At 42.2% G+C, this 22,601-nt stretch overlaps 1 protein-coding gene across 2 annotated transcripts in view; it reads right to left on the reverse strand.

Annotated features, from left to right (window-relative positions):
- The window catches only part of LOC120929554 (inactive dipeptidyl peptidase 10-like), a 218,487-nt gene that overhangs the window by 85,660 nt on the left and 110,226 nt on the right, over positions 1-22,601 (reverse strand). For both annotated transcript variants that reach the window (XM_040341134.1, XM_040341135.1), the window contains exons 8-11: positions 21,009-21,129; positions 19,116-19,270; positions 8,988-9,085; positions 4,449-4,572 (exon numbers count right to left, since the gene is read on the reverse strand). In XM_040341134.1, the coding sequence (XP_040197068.1) occupies positions 4,449-4,572; positions 8,988-9,085; positions 19,116-19,270; positions 21,009-21,129 (498 nt within the window). The remainder of the gene's footprint in view (positions 1-4,448; positions 4,573-8,987; positions 9,086-19,115; positions 19,271-21,008; positions 21,130-22,601) is intronic.

Here is a 22,601-nt window from a genome sequence, read left to right on the forward strand (position 1 = left end):
TTTTGCCGAGAAACTCGGTCGTGTGTACGAGGCCTTATATGTGTCTGTGCAATGTATATGTTAGTAACACAAGGGGTGTGTATGCAGCAGTGCAGAGATTAGATGTAATAATCTTTATAAGTAATCTGCTGGCTAAATGCTTTTTAGTAATCACATATTTTAACCAGACACAGATATCAATTCGTTCAACAACTGTGTGACATTCATCTTCTGACTTGCTTCCAAATATGGTAACAACTTTGTAATTACTAATATGTATATTTATTAAGTAATCTATATTAGTGCATGAGAGGTAGAATTATTTTAAACAGCATCAGACAAGGTTGGAATTCTAACTTTACTATTTAAACAACTACTGCTTTGTTAGTCAGATTCTGATAGATCTGTGACACATGCCACCTGACCACTAATTCATGGGTTTAAAGCATGTGATATGCCTGTGGTCACAAGGCTTCTTGATGGGATTGGGCTGATACTGAATTGAAAATGTATGCAATATCATCATCCAACTCAACAAAATGTATAATTGTATTATAATTAGGGTGTGTTATTCATTAGCAGTTAGAACCGAATGGCTCTCAATCTGTAGGATTTCTGGTGTGGTAAGCTCTTCTCCCATTGGGGCAATCTTTGGCAACTACATTTTTTCTTATAATGTGATAGGAAACTCAATACCCATATCATTTTCCTTTGTATTTTTTTTGCATAGTCCTATGCATACCCTGATTGATTTGTATATTTACCCCTGATGAAGCTACTAGACGAAACATGTCGAGTTAATATACAAATTTGAATTCTCTGCCAAAATTTGAATGACTGTGTCTCGACCACCTTCACTATGAATATGTTAAATATCTCTGAATAATTCAGCTCTGTTGTACTTTAACGTTATTCTCATTAAAATTATAAAAAATGTATTTTAATATTTAGTTTCGATTATTATTTGTAAGCACCGCAACAATCCCTTTTCCCTTTCTATCCTACACAATATAAATTGTTATTGTTACAACATCCATAAAATCACATAGTTAAAAACATCAACACATACAATGTATACCATATATATAAAACCTCCCTTAATGCCTCCCATAGAGTAAATGATGCCAACCCGTATCAAAATTACACTATATTCGATTCACAAAACTTAATGATAGGTAGGTGTCCTCCATGGGTGGGCAATTCTTCAATTCCTCAACATGTTTCGCAGGAACACCCCATTTCTTCAGTGAGAAGGGCTGCAAGAATGAAAAATATTTTCAAAGTACAAAATAATTGCTACACTTCTTATACTTATGTGAAACACTAATCAAAATAACTCACATAATCATAGTCAAACACCAAGCAAGGGAAGGTACAATCGTCTGGTCAAAGGCATGCAGTGGTATAACCTGGGGCCATGTGTGGGAATAAAGCAAGGCGGCTAGCAACTATACTGTTATGTAAATAAAATAAAAAAAATGACAAAACAAAAAAGCAAAAAAAATAAAAAATATATAAACCACACATCTAGTGGACTAAGTAGGCTTGTCAAAATATCACACAATTTTTTTTTTTTAGGAAGTTGCGACTCTTGTTGGAAACTTTGTGAAAACATTTTTTTTTACCATCTTAATCTGGTGTAACGTTTTATTGAGTCTACCTAGTCCAGGCTTGTCAAAATATAACCCCAGATTAAGATGGTAAAAAACCCTGTTTTCAGCAAAAAAAATAAAAAAATCTGGCGTAATATTTTGATGAGCCTACCCAGTCCACTAGGTGTGTGGTTTATATATATTTTTTGCCATTTTTATCATAATTTTTTTTTATTTCAGTTACATTGTTGTAGTTGCTAGCCGCCTTGTTTTATTCCCATACCTGCCCCCAGGGCATAACAATGCATGCCTTTGACCAGAAAATTGTGCCTTCCTTTGCTTGGTGTCTGACTTCTCTGACTTGTTTGTTGATTTTTGTTTCACATAAATATAAGAAGCAAGTGAAGCCATTTTTGAATTTTAAACTGTGAATTGTTTAATTTTTCATTCTTGCAGCACCCCTCACCTCCTGAAGAATTAGTGTGTTCCCATGAAACACGTTAAGGAATTGAGGAATTGCCTACCAATGGAAGACATCTACCTATCATTACATTTTGTGAATCGAATATAGTGTCATTTTGATATGGGTTGTCGTCATTTACTCTATGGGAGGCATTAAGGAAGGTTCTATATGTATACATTTTATGTGTTCATGTTTTTAACTATGTGATTTTATGGATACTTTAACAATAAAATTGTATATATTTTTAATTGTTGTATTGTGTTGACACCTTAAAAGTCAATCTTGTTTCCTTAAAAAAAAATTGATGAAGCCAGTAGGTGGCAGCTATCGCAATTTAGTGTCTAAAAATAAATAAATACATTTTTTTTTTTTTGCAAAATCTTTTAATAAATACATTTTAAATAATGTTAAACCTGTTAATTATAAAATAATGAAAAAACAAACAAACATTTAATTCCATTTCTCAGCTTACAAAAAAACATGAGCAAGGTGTGTATTAAAACAGCATGCCACATAAAAAGTTTTATGTGTCCTTAAAAACACTGATAAATTATTTAGGTAGGCAAATAGTCATAGAATTATTACTATATTAGCTGACACATGCTGATGCTAATACATTTGGTCTATCCATCTAGGTTCCAATGAAAACTGATTGTGAAGAGAATAAACTGAGTTTGCAGTGACTTAGTGTGAAATTTCAGGAAAATTGGCAACTTTGTGGCAAAATCAAAATTTTTAGTAAGTAGCCACTGGTGTTGTGTTCATCAGGATCACCAATTTTAATACATCCTTGATTAGGCAAAATCTACAGACTGAAATTTAACAACAATACTAATCATAAAAATAGACTCCTAAAAAAAGTATAGGCTTTCGGGGAACCATTTTTATTTCATTCTGATAAATTATATACAGAACTTGCCATTAGATTTTCATTTGACAACTAGTATCTTGAGCTTCTCATGACCTCAAAGTTCTGACTTCTTCAGTAGTAATGCTATGTAAACTCTCACATACACTATATTACCACAAGTATTGGGACACCTGCCTTTACACGCATATGAACTTTAATGGCATCCCAGTCTTAGGGTTCAATATTGAGTTTGCCCACCCTTTGCAGCTATAACAGCTTTAACTCTTCTGGGAAGGCTGTCATCAAGGTGTCTAAGGGAATGTTTGACCATTCTTCCAGAAGCGCATATGTATGGTCAGGCACTGATGTGGACGAGAAGGCCTGGCTTGAAGGCTCAGCTCTAATTCATCCCAAAGGTGTTCAATCGGGTTGGGGTCAGGACTCTGTGCAGGCCAGTCAAGTTCCTCCATCCCAAACTTCTTCATCCATGTCTTTATGGACCTTACTTTGTGCTCTGGTGTGCAGTCATGTTGAAACAGGAAGGGGCCGTCCCCAAACTGTTCCCACAAAGTTGGGAGCATGAAATTGTCCAAAATGTCTTAGTATGCTGATGCCTTAAAAGTTCCCTTCACTGGAACTAAGGAGCCAAGCCCAACCCCAACCCCTGGGAAACAACCACAAACCATAATCCCCTCTCCACCAAATGATTTGGACCAGTGTACAAAGCAAGGTTCAAAAAGACATGGATGGGCTAGTTTGGGGTGGAGGAACTTGACTGGCCTCAACCCGATAGAATACCTTTATGATGATCTAGAGCAGAGAGTGCGAGCCAGATCTTCTTGTCCACATCAGTGCCTGACCTCACAAATGCGCTTCTGGAAGAATGGTCAAACAGACCCATAGACACTCCTTATCCTTGTGGACAGCCTTCCCAGAAGAGTTGAAGCTGTTATAGCTGCAGAGGGTGGGCCAACTCAAATTTTTAACCCTATGGACTAGGATGCCATTAAAGTTAATGTGCGTGTAAAGGCAGGCATTCCAATAATTTTGGTAATATGGTGTACAGTATAACATTGATTAATGACTCCTCCAACATAAAAAAAGTGTTTTTAATGTTTTAATTGTCTGAATACTTGTCAGGGGGATGTAAAGTTTTTCATTAAATGGTAACTAATAAGAAGTTGGTCTATCAGCACAGGGGTAACGCCCACAAATTTGAGAAGCTATGGGCAAAGTGGCTGGATGTACCGGGTCTAGCCCCGGTGGATCTGGTGATGGATAGACTGTTGGGTATTAATGTTGGATGAGGCGTGGACTGTGATAGGATGCCCTGAGAATGTTGTTTGGAGGGTGGGGAGGGGGGGGGGGATCCACCTCCAGATTGGGAATGCCAGGACTGTATGTGTTAGTATTTCTCTGGTTGTAATTATATTTTGTATTGTCCCCGACATGTCAAGGGGATTTTGTATGCAGTGTACCTCTGCAAACTAAATAAAACTTTTGTTGGATTAAAAAAAAAAAATGGTAACTAATAATGCAAATGATTGTATGACAAAACACTGACCTCTACACAGATCCCAGTGATCGCATCACAAATGGTGAGGACTGATAGGTTCTGAGAACGATTGAGCCATTGCACAGCCAGCTGAATGTTTGTCACCCAGCTGACCAGAGTGATGTAATATTCCCTACAGGAAAGAGACAAGACTCATCAATAAGTGAGTACAATTGTATTTAGAACTGTAACTGAGCTGTACTTCACCTTACCACTTCTGCTTATTTATTTTTTCAGCACAAACTTACAACTGCCGTGTAATCATCACATGATACTGGAAAAGTTCCATGGTATATAAATAGGTAGTTTTATGCTAAAATAAACATATGCATTTTAGTGACCATGGAGACAACTAATGTGAGTTCAGAGAGGTGACACATAGGCTTTTATTGGGCAATGTACAATATAATCAAAACATGTTATACTGTAAATCCTTTTTTAAAATCCATTTTGGCAAGAAAGAGGGTCTAGCCTGCGCAAAAAGGTGAACAAATACTGGTATTGAGAGCAGCTTGTTGTGAGTAAAGTACAGTGGGGATCAAAAGTTTGGGCACCCCAGGTAAAAATTTGTATTAATGTGCATAACGAAGCCAAGGAAAGATGGAAAAATCTCCAAAAGGCATCAAATTACAGATTAGCCATTCTTATAATATGTCAAAAAAGTTAGATTTTATTTCCATCATTTACACTTTCAAAATTACAGAAAACAAAAAAATGGCGTCTGCAAAAGTTTGGGCACCCTGCAGAATTTATAGCATGCACTGCCCCCTTTGCGAATCTGAGACCTGCCAGTGTCATGGATTGTTCTCAATCATCGTCTGGGATGACCAGGTGATGTCAATCTCAAAGGTTTTAAATGCCCAGACTCATCTGACCTTGCCCCAACAATCAGCACCATGGGTTCTTCTAAGCAGTTGTCTAGAAAACTGAAACTGAAAATAGTTGACGCTCACAAAGCTGGAGAAGGCTATAAGAAGATAGCAAAGCATTTTCAGATGTCAATATCCTCTGTTCGGAATGTAATTAAGAAATGGCAGTCATCAGGAACAGTGGAAGTTAAAGCAAGACAGAACAGCTCGCAGGATTGTGAGAAAAGCCATTCAAAACCCACGTTTGACTGCGCGATCGTGACACGCTTGGGACACACAGTCATACACACAGATATACATATATATATACTGGGCCAATTTGGACAAGATCCAATTTACCTACCAGCATGTCTTTGGAGTGTGGGAGGAAACCGGAGTACCCGGAGGAAACCCACGCAGGCACAGGGAGAACTCCAGGCAGATGGTGTCGTGGTCGGGATTCGAACCAGCGACCCTTTTGCTGCTAGGCAAAAGTGCTACTCACTAAACCACTGTGCTGCTCCCCTGTGTTCCTGTGTATGCTGTTATTGGATTTCCTGTTACTGACCAGGCTTGCCTGTGGACCTGTCTTGTCTCCACTCCTGGCTCTGATTATGTTCTACTGACTTCGCTGCTGCCTGATTACCTGTCCATGACCTCAGCTTGTTTCTGACCCTGCAACCCACCTCTGTTCCTGACTGACCTACTGTGCATAACCCTTGGCCTGGCTCCTGACTGCTTTCGGCTTTGCCCTGCTGTCATGATCCGCCTGCAACTCTTGCCCTGCAGTCAATTCTACTCTGTCCTGCCCTAATCAGGTGGTCATCATCTCAGCTCTTCAGGCTACCACAGCTGGCAACCCGTGCTTCTTTGGGTGCAGCACCTCCTTTCTCGACCTTTAGGGGTGCTCTGAACTCAGCCACAAGGGAAGCCCTTTTAGATTTTTGGCCTCCAACCAGGTACGTGATGATCACCCAAGGGTCCTCAAAGAGTTATATCTAAGCCATTGCTTCTAATTTTCAGAGACTCTTTAAAGACTGGCATGATAATTAACACACCTATTGTCTGCTAGCAAACTACTGTGGGGATGTGTTTATACTTGTAATAGTCGTAGCTGTACGTTGACTCTTAAGCAGGGATAGCAGTGAGTACTCTGATTTCATTCCACAATCCAATAATATCCTCAATTTTAATGGATTTTTTCCAGAACTGGTCACATAATTAGGATAACTTACAGTTGGAGTAAATGTGGGTCATCTAGGAAAAGTAAATGTTAGGCAATAGAGTGAACTAGGGTTGTCCCGATACCGATACTAGTATTGGTATCGGTACCGATACTGAGCATTTGCGCGAGTACTTGTACTCGCGCAAATGCTCCCGATGCTTCGCCCGATACTTTTTTTTTTCAGAGCGGGCGAGCTTATCAACTAGGTGGCGGGGGGGGGGGACTTGGCTTTCTCTTTGGGGACATGGCTGCATTTTTGGGGGACATGGCTGCATTTGTGGGGGACATGGATGCATTTGTGGGGGACATGGATGCATTTGTGGGGGACATTTAAAAAAAAGTATCGGTATTCGGTTTCGGCGTACTTTCAAATTTCCCGCGTCGTATCTTTGGTTTGAATCCTCAAACCAACATACGACGGCATCTGGGTTAGATCAGACAGGCGTATGGCTTCGTACGCCTTCGGATCTTAGATGCAATACTTCGGCGTCCGCTGGGTGGAGTTCGTCGTTTTCCGTGTCAAGTATGCAAATTAGCTATTTCCGACGATCCACAAACGTATGCGCGGCTGTCGCATTCTCTTACGTCGTCTCTAGTCGGCTTTTTCCGGCGTATAGTTAAAGCTGCCGTCTTGCAGCGTATAGTTAGACTTGCCATGTTAAAGTATGGTCGTCGTTCCCGCGTTTATTTTTAATTTTTAATTTTTTTTGCAAAAGTCGTCCGTGAATCGGGATGGACGTAATTCACGTCTATGTTAAAAAAAATGACGTCCTTGCGACGTCATTTAGCGCAATGCTCGGCGGGAAATTTAGGGATGGCGCACGAGCAGTTCATTAGGCGCGATTAGGCGCGGGGACGCGCTTCATTTAAATGAAACACGCCCCCTAATCGCTGATTTGAATTACGCGCCATTACGCCACCAGAGATAGACTACGCCGCCGTGACTTACGGCGCGAATTCTTACAGGATTCAAACTGAGGACAAGTAAGTCACGGCGGCGTAGCGTATCTCAGATACGCTGCGCCGGGGCAGATCTTTGTGGATCTGCCCCTCAGTGTCAGAGACAGCTGACACACAACAGTCAAAGACTATGGGTATGATAAATGAGATGGTCAGAGATTGTTAACATATTACAGGAGATGGTCAGACTGTGGGCAGGATGGAAGAGATGGTCAGAGACTATGGATATAACACAAGAGATGGTTAGAGACTACAGACATGACACAAGAGATGGTCATAAGCTGCCATTATGATACAAGAGATGGCTAAAGACTGCAGACATGATATAACAAATGATGAGAGGCTGCAGACATGATACAAGAGATGGTCAGAGACTGTGGATATAATACAAGATATAGTCAGGGACTGCAGACATGATACAATGGGGTTGATTTACTAAAGACAAAATAGACTGTGCACTTTGGAAAGTGCAGTTGCATTTTGCAAGGGCAGTTGCTCTAGTGCAGGGGTAGGCGACCTGGGGCCCTCCAGCGGTTGCAGAACTACAAGTCCCATCTTGCCTCTGGTTGTAATTGTAACTGCCAGCCTTGCAATGCCTCATGGTAAATGTAGTTCCACAACAGCTGGAGGGTCCCAGGTTGCCTACCCATGCTCTCTAGAGCTTAGTAAATGAGGTAAAGCTTCACTTTACAAAGAATATAAAAATCACATGCAAGGAAAAAAGATATATAATTTTTGCTTGCACATGATTGGATGATGGAAGTCAGCAGAGCCCCATTTACTAAGCTCTGCAGCAACTGCTCTTGCAGAGTGCAGCTGCAGTCTATTTGCCTTTAGTAAATCAACCCCAATGTCTGCAGAGCCCAGAGGACTGCACAAAAACTGTGAAAGAGCGCACATTGGGCGACAGTGTTCTAGGGATTGAAAAAAGCTGAATATACCAGTGCTACAAAATACTGGAAATAAATAATGGTGTTAATTCAACTGCACAGCAACTGTCACATTATACTTAGCAATGAAACATGAACTGAAAAATTTAATGCCAGGAAAACCTATAAAGCAAGCTAATATAAACTAGGCGATAATTTATAGTAGAACAACAAACAGTAATATATTTGCACATGCAAATGACACACAGCTACATAGCAGAGAGGAAATGCAACCTCAGAGCTCTCTTAAGAAATGACTTTGTCAGAGCTCAAGATAAAGTCGGCTCACCTGGAAAAAAAGTACCACCTGTCAAGCATATTATAATTCAGTGAAGCAATGGGGAACATAAACTTCCTTGCCTATGCATACATCAATATAATAGAATGATCTTGTCAACCCTTAATCATCGTACTGAAATAAGTCACTTCAGTACAATGTCATCGGTTATTTTACGCCACAGTTATACACGCTATGTGCTGCACAGGCACAAGTAAAAAATGCACTTTTGAATTAGTGTATAAGCATATTATTCATCCATCCAGATTTTATGGAAATAAATGATATATAGATACTGGTCTGGTTTACCTGTAATCAAAAGAGTCGGGGCGAAGGATCTCCACAGTGTGTGATGGACCATAAAGATTGACAATGTATACTTTCACTACAGGAATGGGCTGTCCGGCCTGTAAAATAGTAATGTACTTATCTGGTGATTATCAATTTCTGATGCTTTCTGATGCTTTTAATGAGCATATACAATACAAAAACAAGCACAGAAAACAATCCTAATGAGGATTCCTCTATTAAATTTTAGCTGACCAAAAAAACTATGCAAAACCAGGAGTTCTGGCTTCACCCTACTACTTTTCGTGCATGCTTGTTCCAGGCGGTGACCTAAAGTACTGAAGCCAGAGACAGCCAGACAATCATCATTTTCACATGTATATGTAAAACAAATAGATCCCTGCTGCAGATAGGGAGGCAGTCCCGAATCGGGAATCCAAATGTCTCTCAGCAGTGCACTTGCCTTAAAGCGGGGGTTCACCCTAAAAAAAAATATATATATAATTTCTACCATGCCATTCCGCATATTAGCGCGACCTACAGTATGCCTTTATTTTATTTTTTTGCGCCGTACTCACAGTTTAATCACGTAGTGAAGTTTCAGACTCCCCGAGGGGAATGGGCGTTCCTATGCAGAGAGGAACATGAGTGACAGCCGGCTATGGCGCGTCACGCTTCCCGGAAATAGCCAAAATAGTACTTGGCTCTTCACGGCGCCTGCACAGTCAGCTCCTAGTCTGTGCGCAGGCGCTGTATAGCGCCGTGAAGAGCCGAGTCCTACTCCGGCTAATTACAGGAAGCGTGACGCGCCATAGCCGGCCGTCAATCATGTTCCCTCTGCATAGGAACGCCCATTCCCCGCGGGGAGTCTGAAACTTCACTACGTGATTAAACTGTGAGTATGGCGCAAAAATTAAAAATAAAGGCATACTGTAGGTCGCGCTAGTATGCGGAATGGCATGGTAGAAAGCTGTTATTTAGGGTGAACCACCGCTTTAAGCTGGCCATACATGAATCGAAATTTGGCCAGTTCAGAAGGGACCAGCAGAATTTTGATCCATCTATGACTGTTCCTGTTCGAAAAGAGTTGATTTCAAAAGGAACTGTCTGTATATTTATGCTAGATCAGCAGTTGTAGCGCCTGTGTACTTTCAGTCCAGGTGCTATTTAAAATTTAAAGGGGGATGAGAGGGTTAGTTGGCTTTCATCCAGGTGATTTGTGCAAGTTGGGCCTCTGTTCTGGCTGGGCTGTGCTGTCGGTTCATTCTGTGTTCCTGAGGTGCTTTTCCACCCCGGGGCGGCAGGTGGCGGCAACGGAGTTCAGGTTGGAGTGCCTCCTGCCAGCAGCCAATCAGGAGGCTTTTTCCCTCGCGGGGCATGCTGGGGGAGGGTATTTCTTGAGCGGACGCCTTGAGGCGGGGTTCTTGTTCCAGGTGTGGCGCCCACCTTCAGGGTGACCACGCGTCACAGGCCCCGGCGATATGGCCTACCAGGCCGGGGCGCACGTGCTACACGGTGTTCTTGGTTCCGGGACCATGTTGGCCCGGGACAACTGAAGCTATGGTGGGGCCCCAGTGATCGACTGGGTTCCCAAGTTCTGAGGAGAGATCCCAAGTGAGATAGCTGTTTGGTGAGGAGTCAGCCTGAGGAGAGCCAAGAGAGGCAGGCAATCCAATAGGGCCTCAACGATTCATCGGGGATCAGGGTGACCGGACACTGAGAGGTTGGATGTCAGCAACCTGTCAGTCGGTGACCCAAAACTAGCAAACTACCTGAGGGAGATTCAGGCTTCAATATTACTGAGCAGAATATTACTTTATTATCTACATTCTAGAGAAAGGGGCCTGTGGCAGAGGTTCCACTCTAAATTTCATCCCTACCAAGTCTGTGGCAGAGATTTGTTTCTTCTCAAAGTTCCGAGTGATACCCTGGCTGCCAGGTCAGTGTGAGAGGCCTGCCCAGGTACACTATACCCACTCCGGGCTGGAGTGGCGACGAAGTTAAGGTGTCGCTGGAAGCAGGATTGTTTCCGTCGTTGATAGGCCTGAATCTGCAAATTCTCCTTCTCACCCATCTTTTACCTATCTACCTCAAGTTTACTGTTGCCGTGTTGGGCAAGAATAGAAGCACAAGAAAGACACCTGCTGCTTGGACATTCCATTATTGCTGCTCTCAACTATCTACCCCTAGACGCTCATAGAGGTAACACGCCATCCCAATCTATAACCAGCAGGTCCTGCGGGGGTAGCACTACACAGTCAATTGGCTGCAGGCCTGATCAGTGTACGCTGGTAGCTGAGGAGCCCCAATGGCAGAATACAATAAGCGCAGCTGGAAGGATTTCCCCATTCACTTCAAATGTGTGGATGGAGAAATTCATTTGTTTTCTTTTCATCAAATGGCTGGTTGCTTTAAAATAACAAAAAACTATCCATTTATAGCCAGCTTTAGTCATGTTGTGCATTTATTTCTAAAGCTGGTCATAGATGGATCAATTTTTTGTTCAGCCAATCGGCTGATCAAAAAACAAATTGGACTTCCCTATTAACACATTTGAGGTGGATGGGGTAATTTCCCAGATGCACTATTGTATTCTGGCAGTGGAATACACTGATTAGTGCAACAGCTGATTGGCTGCAAATGCTGATTGAGCAAAAATATACAGACAGTTCACTAGATCAACTCCTCTTGAATGGGAACGGCCATAAATGGATCAAAACTTGTCTGGTCCCTGCTAAATTGGCCACATTTCAATCCATGCATGCCCAGTCTAAGTAGTTCCATGCCTAATTGGACAAATAATTACAAATAAAATACTGCATTCACTTCTCCAATCTTTGAATCTGTGTTTTTGAACCCCCACATCCTCTTTGTATTCACTTTCTGTCAACATACATACACTAAAGATGGCTTTAGGGTGGAATGTTTCCTTAGGATTGACAACAGTAGACCAAGTCTGTCTTATGTGTGTTAAAGCAGCGGCTTCCTAGGGGTGAGGTCAGGCAGGTTAAAACTCATGGCCGCTCATCACTGTTCCTTACAGTCTACATTGGAGGCCCATGTGACAGGGTGATAACTCAGTACAACTGGCAGACAGGAATATAGCTTTGTCACCCTTCAACAGGAAGTGCCAGCACAAAGACCTTCATGGCAAGATCACAGTGAACAATTATAATAAAAGTTGCAGGTTCCAAAATATTAAAAGTGGCTTTTGAAATTACCATGAAAAAGCCTAGATTCCAGTCATTGAAATGTAATTAATTTAAAAACACCTGTATCTAAAATACCTTGAAAATACAAATCAACAAGCATGTTTAAAAAAGTATTACCGTATTTATCGGCGTATACCGCGCACTATTTTGCCCTGAAAATCAGGGCAAAATCGTGGGTGCGCGATATACACCGATACCCGCTTTCCCGCCACGAGTTTGAATACTGCGCCCGCATATAGCGAGCGCAGTACACTCGTGAATCTTCGGGCAGTCTCGGCGCCTCTCGTACTGACGTCCTGACGTCCTGAGCGTACAGGACGTCAGTGCGAGAGGCGCCCGCGCCTGCCCGAAGATTCACGAGTGTACTGTGCTCGCTATATGCGGGCGCAGTATTCAAAGTCGTCGCGGGAAACGAGCGGGAGGACGCCGCAGAAGGACGCCGGACCCGCCGAAGATGGACACCGGACCCGCCGAAGATGGACGCCCGACCCGCCGAAGATGGACGCCCGACCCGCCGAAGATGGACGCCCGACACGCCGAAGATGGACGCCCGACCCGCCGAAGACGGACCCGCCGAAGAGGACACCCGAAGCCGCAGAAGGACGCCGGACCCGACGAGGCCGCAGATGGACGCCGCGCAAAACACCAAAACTGTAAGTACAAAAAAACAAAAAATCTTTTTTTCCACACAGGATTGGGGGCCACTTTGGGGGTGCGCGGTATACGCCAGAGCGCGTTATACCGCGATAAATACGGTATATAAAAAGGAGCAATTTATGTATTGGCACCAAGTACAATACAGTAGAAACATAAGAAAAGTAACAGAAAAAAAATATACCAAGTGGTCCATCAAGTCTGACCTATTTTTTAAAATGTCTACATGTTTTTTTTTTTTGTTAACTTTTTTTGTCTGAGTATAGATATATGTTTCTCCCAACAATGTTTGAAGCCACTTACTGTTGACTGACTCACTATCTCTGCTGGAAATCTATTCCAATCATCAATAACCCTTTTGGTAAATGAAATACTTTCTAAGATTAGTTTTGAACTTTACTCTTGCTGGTTTGAAGTCATGTCCTAGTGTTCTTGATCTTGGCCTCATATTGAAAATACTTCTCCCCTGAACCTTATTCACCCCCTTGATGTATTTAAAGGTTTCATTCATTTCTCCCCTTTCCCTTCTTCCCTCCAGATTGCACATATTAAGTTCCTGAAGTCTCTCCTGATTTGTTTTATCCCTCAGTTTCCTAAGTTTCTCGGCAAAAACCAGCAAGAAACTTGCTGGGAGATATTTTTTTGCCGAGGAAACCGGTCGTGTGTACATTTTCGTTGAGGAAACTGTCGAGAAACTCGACGAGCCAAAAAGAGAGCATGTTCTCTATTTCCTCGACGGGAATGGAGAAACTTGCCTTGTCGAGTTCCTCGACAGCCTGACAAGGAACTCGACGAGGAAAACGATGTGATTCGCCCGTCGAGTTCCTCGGTCATGTGTACGAGGCTTCAGACCTTTCACCATTTTTAATACCTATCTCTGGACTTGTTTTGTCTTATCAATATCTTGTTTAAGTGAGGTCTTCAGAACTGGACACAGTATTCTACTAAAGATCTTTACAGGAGAATTAAGGCCTTCTTTCTCCTTCTGGTGACCCCTCTAGTGGTTCTAGAACTCTATTCACGTTTCCCACTGCCTGGTCATACTGTTTGCTCATTTTGCAATCATCTGAAATAAGTACTCCCAAATCTTTTTTCTATATGGTGCTGGCCAACACTATCCCCAATGTTGTACTCCAGGGATGATCCAGCGAGGGCCACTTAAGTGATTTGGTAACCGATCATGGGCCACAATGAACTATGGGGTTTTACCGCCCCACAAACTGTAAAACAAAGCCCCTACTGACCTGAACCTATAAGGCTGCTTTCACACTGATGCCCCACGGCTTACCCACCCCGTGGATTTTCAAAGTGAAGAAAATGTCATCAGCACACCAAGGATTCCTCGAAAAGGGTCCAAAGCTTTATTCTGTGGTCACTTGATAGATATACAGCAATGTTTTGGAGCCACGCAGGGCCCCTTCATCAGGCAGGTGATGTCACAAGCGTCACTTGCCTGAAGAAGGGGTCCTGCGTGGCTCCAAAATGTTGCTGTATATCTATCATGTGACCATGGAATTAGACCCTTTTGGAGGAATCCTTGGTGTGCTGATGACATTTTCTTCACTTTGATTATCCACGGTTTCCAGCCTATGATCATTACAGCACCCAGCATCACTGAACAGCCGGTTTTCTTGAATGTGTGCATGGGAAACATTGCGTTTGCACCCTGTGGATATAGCACAGTGCATCTTCAGCTCTCCTGTGGGTTGGCTATGCTTTGCCATAGACTTTTATTATTACCTGCGCGTTTGGTGCACTTTCTGAATGTGCACCAAAACTCCTGCATTCAAGAGTTTTGGTGCACTTTTAGAAAGTGCACCAAACCTGCAGTTAATAATAGCAGTCTATGGCTCAGTGCAGGTAACCCGCAGGTGCATTGCGCTATAGATTAGTGTGAACGTAGCCCAGTAATCAGTGCAGAACAGATATGCCCATTGCTATATATAAACTGTCATTTTCATAATCTAACCTTCATCCCCCCATTCATACCAGTGCGACCCTATTGCCGGCAATGAAACCTCTCATGTGAAAAGGTTCCTGCACTCCTTTTTACTGATTTCATTGCGACTTGCAGAGAATTTTGCAAACCGCAATGAAATTAGCAGTGCAAAAATCGCACTGATCTGCGGCTTTATATTCGCACTGCAACGGCGTGAACGATGGCTTAATTTAATGATCCTTCACATTCTGATCTCTAGGAATCACCCTTTCTGCGCCAGCTGTAAAATGTTGCTGTCCCAGGCAGAGTGCCTGGGGAAGGAGCTGACACTATAGAAGAAGCTACGACTCGTGTGACTCTGCTCCCTCTGCAGCTGCATGCTTGCTCTCCCTCCGACTCCATCCACAACACTGATGCTCTGGGATGGCTGGGCGGCCAACCCGCAATCTGGGCTTGCCGACCCACCATTCCAGAACAGGAGGTCACAGGTTACATCAGAGAGCCACCAGTTGGGCAACCCTGTTGTACTCTGCCAACTGATTTTTTCCCTAGGTGCATTATTTCACATTTAAAAACATTGAACTGCATTATCTACTGCTTTGAACAATTTCTACTGAGTTTGCTGCGCTAATAAACACACATTGCCGGGTTCAAGAAAACTTCTTTATAAAATAATTTTTATAGAGAATTACTTTTGAAATACATTTTCTGTAAATCTGCAAAAGAGCCCAAAAAAATAAAATAAGATAAGACATAGCAGGCATTTCCATAGTTAATTAATTTCTTCTTCAGCGGATAAGTAGCTATTTTACAAGTCAATACATGAAAGTGACATATATAACATCTAGAGAAGCTACTGCCAGAAGTGTGCAGAGCTTGTAATAAAGTTTATTTGCAAATCTATATGCTAATGACTGAATTAACAATTACTAGCTGATTAATTAGCATGCTCTACACACCTCTTACTGCTTTAGCTCAGCTAAACAAAATATGCCTCTCCAAGGAGGACGAGAAGTTAGGAGATATTAGTAGCAATGTCCTTAGCCCCCTTCATTCTCTCTTCAGTGTGCCAAGCCTAAGAAACAGGAGAGGGACCTATAGGGCTTCCAGGCAAGAAAGAAAGCATCCAGGCAAAAAAGTGCAGTGGTTTCAGTGGTCCATATGGGACTGCCACTCGGTCTGCATTCAGACAGCGGTCCTCCGTTTAGTGATGCCTGCTCTATAGCCTACAGTAGCTGCCAAAAATCTAGTGCTGGACTGCCTGCCAGCCTATTAACATCTCATAGACTTGAATAGAATGTATTTGTACTGCAAGCATACCATTCCAATCAAGTCTCTGGGACATTAGTAAGCAGGCATGGGCAGTCTGGCACTATATATTTATAGGCTAGGCTGTACACAGTTCCGGAGGTCATCACTCTAAGTATGGTCCTGTGTGCCCCCTGGGAAGGTTGACTACAGATTACTGTACTCAGGGTGATTGGGAGGGGAATAGGGCTTTAAAAGTGTACAGTTGTGCTCATAAGTTTAATACCCTGGCAGAATTTATGATTTCTTGGCCATTTTCCAGAGAATATGAATGATAACACAAAAACATTTTTCACTTATGGTTAGTGTTTGGATGAAGCCATTTATTATCAGTCAACTGTGTTTTGGCCTAATAACATGCACACAAGTTGACACAAAGGGGTTTTATTGTAATTAGTGTGTGTATATAAAAAGGTCAATGAGTTTCTGGACTCCTAACAGACCCTTGCATCTTTCATCCAGTGCAGCACTAACGTTTCTGGATTCTGAGTCATGCGGAAAGCAAAAGAATTGTCAAAGGGTCTGCGAGAAAAGGTAATTGAACTGTATAAAACAGGAAAGGGATATACAAAGATATCCAAGGAATTGAGAATGCCAATGGGCAGTCAGGTAGGCCAACTAAAATTTAAGCCACAACTGCTAGAAAAATTGTTCGGGATGCAAAGAAAAACCCCAAATAACTTCAGGTGAAATACAGGATTCTCTGAAAACATGTGGTGTGGCTGTTTCAAGATGCACAATAAGGAGGCACTTGAAAAAAGATGGGCTGCATGGTCGAGTCACCAGAAGAAAGCCATTACTACGCAAATACCACAAAGTATCCTGCTTACAATATGCCAAACAGCACAGAGACAAGCCTCAAACATTCTGGCACAAAGTAATTTGGAGTGATGAGACCAAAATGTAGCTTTTTGGCCACAACCCATAAACATTACATTTGGAGAGGAGTGAACAAGGCCTGTGATGAAAGGTACACCATTCCTACTGTGAAACACAGAGGTGGATCGCCGATGTTTTGGGGATGTGTGAGCGACAGTACAAAGGCACAGAAAATGTGGTCAAAATCGATGCCAAGATGAATGCAGTATGTTATCAAACAATACTGGAGGAAAATTTGCATTCATCAGCCAGGAAGCTGCGCTTAGGATGTACTTGCACATTCCAACATGACATTAAGCCAAAACACAAGGCCAAGTCGACCAGTAATTGGCTACAGCAGAATAAAGTGAAGGTTGTGGAGTGGTCATCTCAGTCTCCTGAATTCAATATCACAGAGCCACTCTGGGGAGATCTCAAATGTGCAGTTAATGCAAGACAGCCAAAGAATTCACAGGAACTGGAGGCTTTTTGCCAAGAGGAATGGTCAGCTTTACCATATGAGAAGATAAAGAGCCTCATCCACAAATATCACAAAAGACTTCAAGCTGTCAGTGATGTTAAAGGGGCAATACACGGTATTATGAACAGGGGTATGTAAACTTTTGATCAGGGTCATTTGGGTAGTTTCTGTTGTCATCAGGGCAGGACTTAGGGTGGTGGGGGCCCCTGGGCTTGAGTGTTGAAGGGGCCCCTGGGCTTGAGTGTTGAAGGGGCCCCCTGGAGCCAAGAATTGGGGGGGGATCGAAGATGTTGAGCGAGGGGGGGGTCATAGTTGTTGAGCGGGGGGGATGCGCATTAAAGTTGTTGAGCGGGGGGGTGGATTGAAGTTGTTAAGCGGGGGGGCGCATTAAAGTTGTTGAGCAGGGGGGGTGCCTCTCACCTGTGCACGACGGAATGTGTCGGCTCTCTTCCCTTCAGCAGACATCCACACACCGCTCCGGTTCCTCCTGGGGGGCTTTGCATGTGTTGAGCGGGGGGGGGGGGGGGCCTCTCATCTGTGCCGGCTGTCGGCTTTCTTGCCTTCAGCAGCCACAGTCCTCTACACACCGCTCCGGTTCCTCCTGCTTCCGTGCTGCCTACTCTTGCAGTGCGGGAAAATTAACCCTTTCACGGGACTGTGGGAAGAAGCTGTGCATGTTGGGAGGTATGCGCAGGGCCGCCATCAGGAATTTTGGGGCCCCTTACACAGCTTAAGGCATGGGCCCCCTGGAGCAGAGAACCGGAGAACCGGGGGGGGGGGGGGGTGCTGCCGCCTGGAATTGAGAAGCGGGGGGGCAGGCGCGAACTGAGAAGCGGCGGGGCGGCCCTTTAATAAAAAGAAAAAATAAACCTCTGGGCCCTTTAATAAAAAAATTATAAAGAATAAAAAAAAAAACCAATTAATACAAAATACATAAAAAAAGGGAGGTTGCCATCCGGGGCCCTAATAAATATATATAAAATATATATAACATTTTTTTTTAATAAAAAATAAATAAAAAAGAGGGGGTTGCCGTGCGGGGCACTGGGGGCCTCCGGACCCCCCCCCCCAAAAAAAAGGGGTTGCCATCCAGGGCCCCCTATTGGGCAGGGGCCATGGGCTTGAGCCCAGTCAAGCCCAATGGTAAGTCCGGCCCTGGTTGTCATTATGATTTAAACACAATTAAACACAATTAATTGATAATAAATGGCTTCAGCCAAACCCTAATAATGAATAAAAGAAACGTTTTTGTGTTATCATTCATATTCTCTGAAAAATGGCCAAGAAATCATAAATTCTGACAGGGTATGTAAACTTATGAGCACAACTGTATACAAACCAAAGAATTGAAATTCTGCTATTTGCTCCTTTTGGTCTGTTTACTATAAGAATCCTGTCAGAAATTCAGAGCCATCATGTGCTCTGCACACTTCCTGGGTTTCTGAAAGAGCCCTCCTAGTTTCTATTTGAGACTACAGAATGCTGTAGAGATCTGAGAATGGGAGTGGTTGAGTGGCTTAGCGAGACACTGGGTAGGACTTACACTGCATAGCGGTAGTTCACAAAAAATGCCTTACTGTATGTCTATTCCAGCATTTGACTCACTTTTCATATACCTATAGTAACTGGTACATTACAAATAAAAGAATCATTCTCTACAAGTTCTATAGAAAATAATAAGACAAATAAATAATTACCTTTGGGTAGGCATAACGTGTACTGGCTGGGTAGTCTGCGCCCACAAAGTGTGGCAACTCCATGTTAGGGACGCGGCTAGTGTTGATAGAAAGATAGGCTAACCTAGCCCCATCAGGAGACCACCAATGAGTGGAATAACTATGCAGAACTTCCTCTAAAAAGTAAAAAAAATCTGATCAAATTTATATTTAAAAATATGTTACCATTACTCACACAACACAAGACAGTTACATAAGGGCCAATTTGTGGTATGGTAAAAAATATGGTCAAAAATAATGCTTTATTATACAAAATGTAATAGTAACAAATAGAAAAACATCCATCAAAGCACCACCACTAAACCATTATTCCCCAAATTAATGGCAAAGAGCATATCTACAGTAAAGGATAGATGTAGACAGGGTCGGACTGACAACTCATCCAAAATTCTTATAAGACAGTATACAACTTCCCACAATGATGTAATGTATTGTAATGTATTATTTGGCTTCTAGGCTTGCCTGGTCTGGTCACTCGATGAATACTGTACTGATTAACCAAAAAAACTTTCTTTCTGGTATCGTATGAAAAAAAATGTCATGCATGTTCCTTCGGACAGTTTCACATGAACTGTCGTGATTGGCTCTCGAAAGTTGTAGTTTTTGGCAGATTTTCTCATTGTGTGCACTAGGCATTATGGTGTATTTGGCACCCCAGGTACAAATTTGTATTAATGTGCATAACGAAGCCAAGGAAAGATGGAAAAATCTCCAAAAGGCATCAAGTTACAGATTAGACATTCTTATAATATGTCAAAAAAAAGTTAGATTTTATTTCCATCATTTACACTTTCAAAATTACAGAAAACAAAAAAATGGCGTCTGCAAAAGTTTGGGCACCCTGCAGAATTTATAGCATGCACTGCCCCCTTTGCAAATCTGAGACCTGCCAGTGTCATGGATTGTAAATGACCTTGTACCTCATTTTCATTACTTGTATTAAATACTTATTTTAAAAATGTGTACTTCTATGACAAATGGTTCATAAAGCATTTCTTAGTAAAACAGCCCACCAAGATCCCCTCTCATGTGGGCTGCCTCTCTCTGATAGGGACAGAGCCATATCAACAAGAGAACAGGATTTAGGAAGAGTATCTGCTTTGAATTATTCCGCCTGCAAGCTACTGGTCTTTGATATAAATATATGTCTATTTAAATAAAGAGCTTAATATATAATTAATGGAACAAAAACAAATGTTTCTTAGTTCTTTTTGGGTGATATCAGTTACATGCATGGACACATACAGTGCAAAAGTAGGTATATTTACCGTTCACAGTAATGACAGGTTTAGCGTAGATAACATAATAGAGTTGTAAGAGCCTATCACGACCTGGGGGGGGGGGGGACTTGTGTCGTCCCAAGTCGCGCGACATGTTTAATTACATGTTAGTCAATGAGAGCTGTCTTAATGCACACTACTGAAGTCGCTCTGACTTCAGGAAAGTTTCTTGTACTACTTCAAGGCGACTTCTAGCCGACTTGTACCCATCGATTTCAATGTAAGTCGCCTCCAAGTCGGATCCCCTGTCTTAACTGAAACAACTTATCAGGAAGAGAAACTAGTTTTCTCAGGCAAACCCCTCCCTCCCACAGAGCTGATTGTTTGATTGGCCACAGCCAAAGTCGCCTGTCCTGGAGGCGACTTAATGTCACGCTGAAGTCGCCTCCCAAAGTCGCGTTGCCCCTGTGTGAATCGGCTCTAACAGTTTTACCATACTAAAAGTCTATAATTTTATTGAAGGTGCTCATGCAAATTCTTGGGCTTTAGCAGGCAAAACAGTGGGAATAATTCTTATGAGCAAATGATTTATTGAGCAATAATCTTAGTAGCTGTGCATGTAAAACCGACTGACCTTGATAAGTCCAGTCACCGATACCATTCAGCACACTCTCTGAATCCCCCAATGAAGTAAGTCGTAGCATTGGACCTAAAGCCGACTCTTGATAGTATATATCATTATTGAAGACAAACACCTGGAAAGCACATCACATATCATCCAAAGTTACCACTCAGCAGCAGTTAGAGGGTTAAGACAACACCATTTACCACTGATAGGGATGCTTACAATGATCAGTTTTTTTCATTGATGTAAAAAACTTTATAAATTCTTATTTGGGATTCAGCTTTAATTTGTTAGTCAAGTCCATCTAAATCTTCTAAGCTAACACTACCCTCTCCCCATAATAATGCTGCCGTTTGAAGGTGTTTCTGTTGCTCCTTCATCCAAAGTGGAGACACCCTAAAGCCAGGTACACAGAGACCAAAATTCAGTTGGTTCAGCAAGAACCGGCTGAATTTCAGTCCATGTGTACCATTGTCCTTTCAATAGAAGCCAGGCATAACAGTCATGCTGGAAAACCAGCATTTAATTAGTGCATATAGTCAATGGTGTAATCCCTTCATACACATCACTTGTGTGGATCTATCCGTTTTTTGGGTTCAACCCACCGGTTGAACAAAAAAAAAAAATGTGCAAGTATATCCAGCTTAACCTCCGTAGCGGTAATCCTGAGTCTGGCTCGGGTGAATTTTCCATACCAAAAGCGGTAACCCTTAGCCGCACTCGGGATTGCATTGCAGGATCCAGGCAAAGTTACTTACCTTGTTCCCTGAATCCTGCGATGTCTCTCTGCTGTGTGTGCGAGCCTTGTCTCTGCTCGATTCACAGTGCCGAGCTCCGTTCCCTGCGAGTGTTGAGACGCATGAGGATGGAGCACGGCGAAAAAAAAAAAAGTTAAAAACACATTACACATACAATACACTGTAATCTTACAGATTACATTACTGTACCAAATAATTTCACATCCCTTTTGTCCCTAGTGGTTTGTCCGGTGCCCTGCATGTAGTTTTATATTACAGTTTTTTTCTGCCTGGAAACTGGAGTTTGTCCATAGCAACCAAAAAAGTGTCTCTTTACGTCAAAAGTGGTTTTAGACCAGCTAGAAAACAGCGATAATAAATTAGAATCACTTGCAGAATTGAGTGAGAGTGATTTGTGGGAAAATTCGTCATCAAACAATTAAAGTAATGACAGCGACAATCCTGCAACTGAGCAGATTTCAGTGTTTTTGATTTGATTACATTATTGAATAATTTTTATTATTATTATTATATTATTATTTGGTATAACTATTTATAGTTATTTATTATTTTATGATTTTGTGTTTCAAACTTTATCATGCCTGGGATGTCTACTAGACTCTTGTTTGGACAGATTTAAGTGTGTTATTCCTAAGAATTACAGGCCTACAATATAAAACGCCAAATTTCCATGCAAAACATTGTACCTCTTTGAGCATCAAAAATCATACCGCCAGAGAGGTTAAAATATAAATATAACTATACCCTCCTATTGTTTTCAGACATGGAAGTTGCCATCTTGGCCTCTGTTTATTCTTTAACTGCCATGATGCTTCACATGTGAATAGTTATGACACCAGCCATT

The sequence above is a fragment of the Rana temporaria genome, chromosome 2, assembly GCF_905171775.1.
Source record: "Rana temporaria chromosome 2, aRanTem1.1, whole genome shotgun sequence".
NCBI classification, from domain to species: Eukaryota; Metazoa; Chordata; class Amphibia; order Anura; family Ranidae; genus Rana; species Rana temporaria.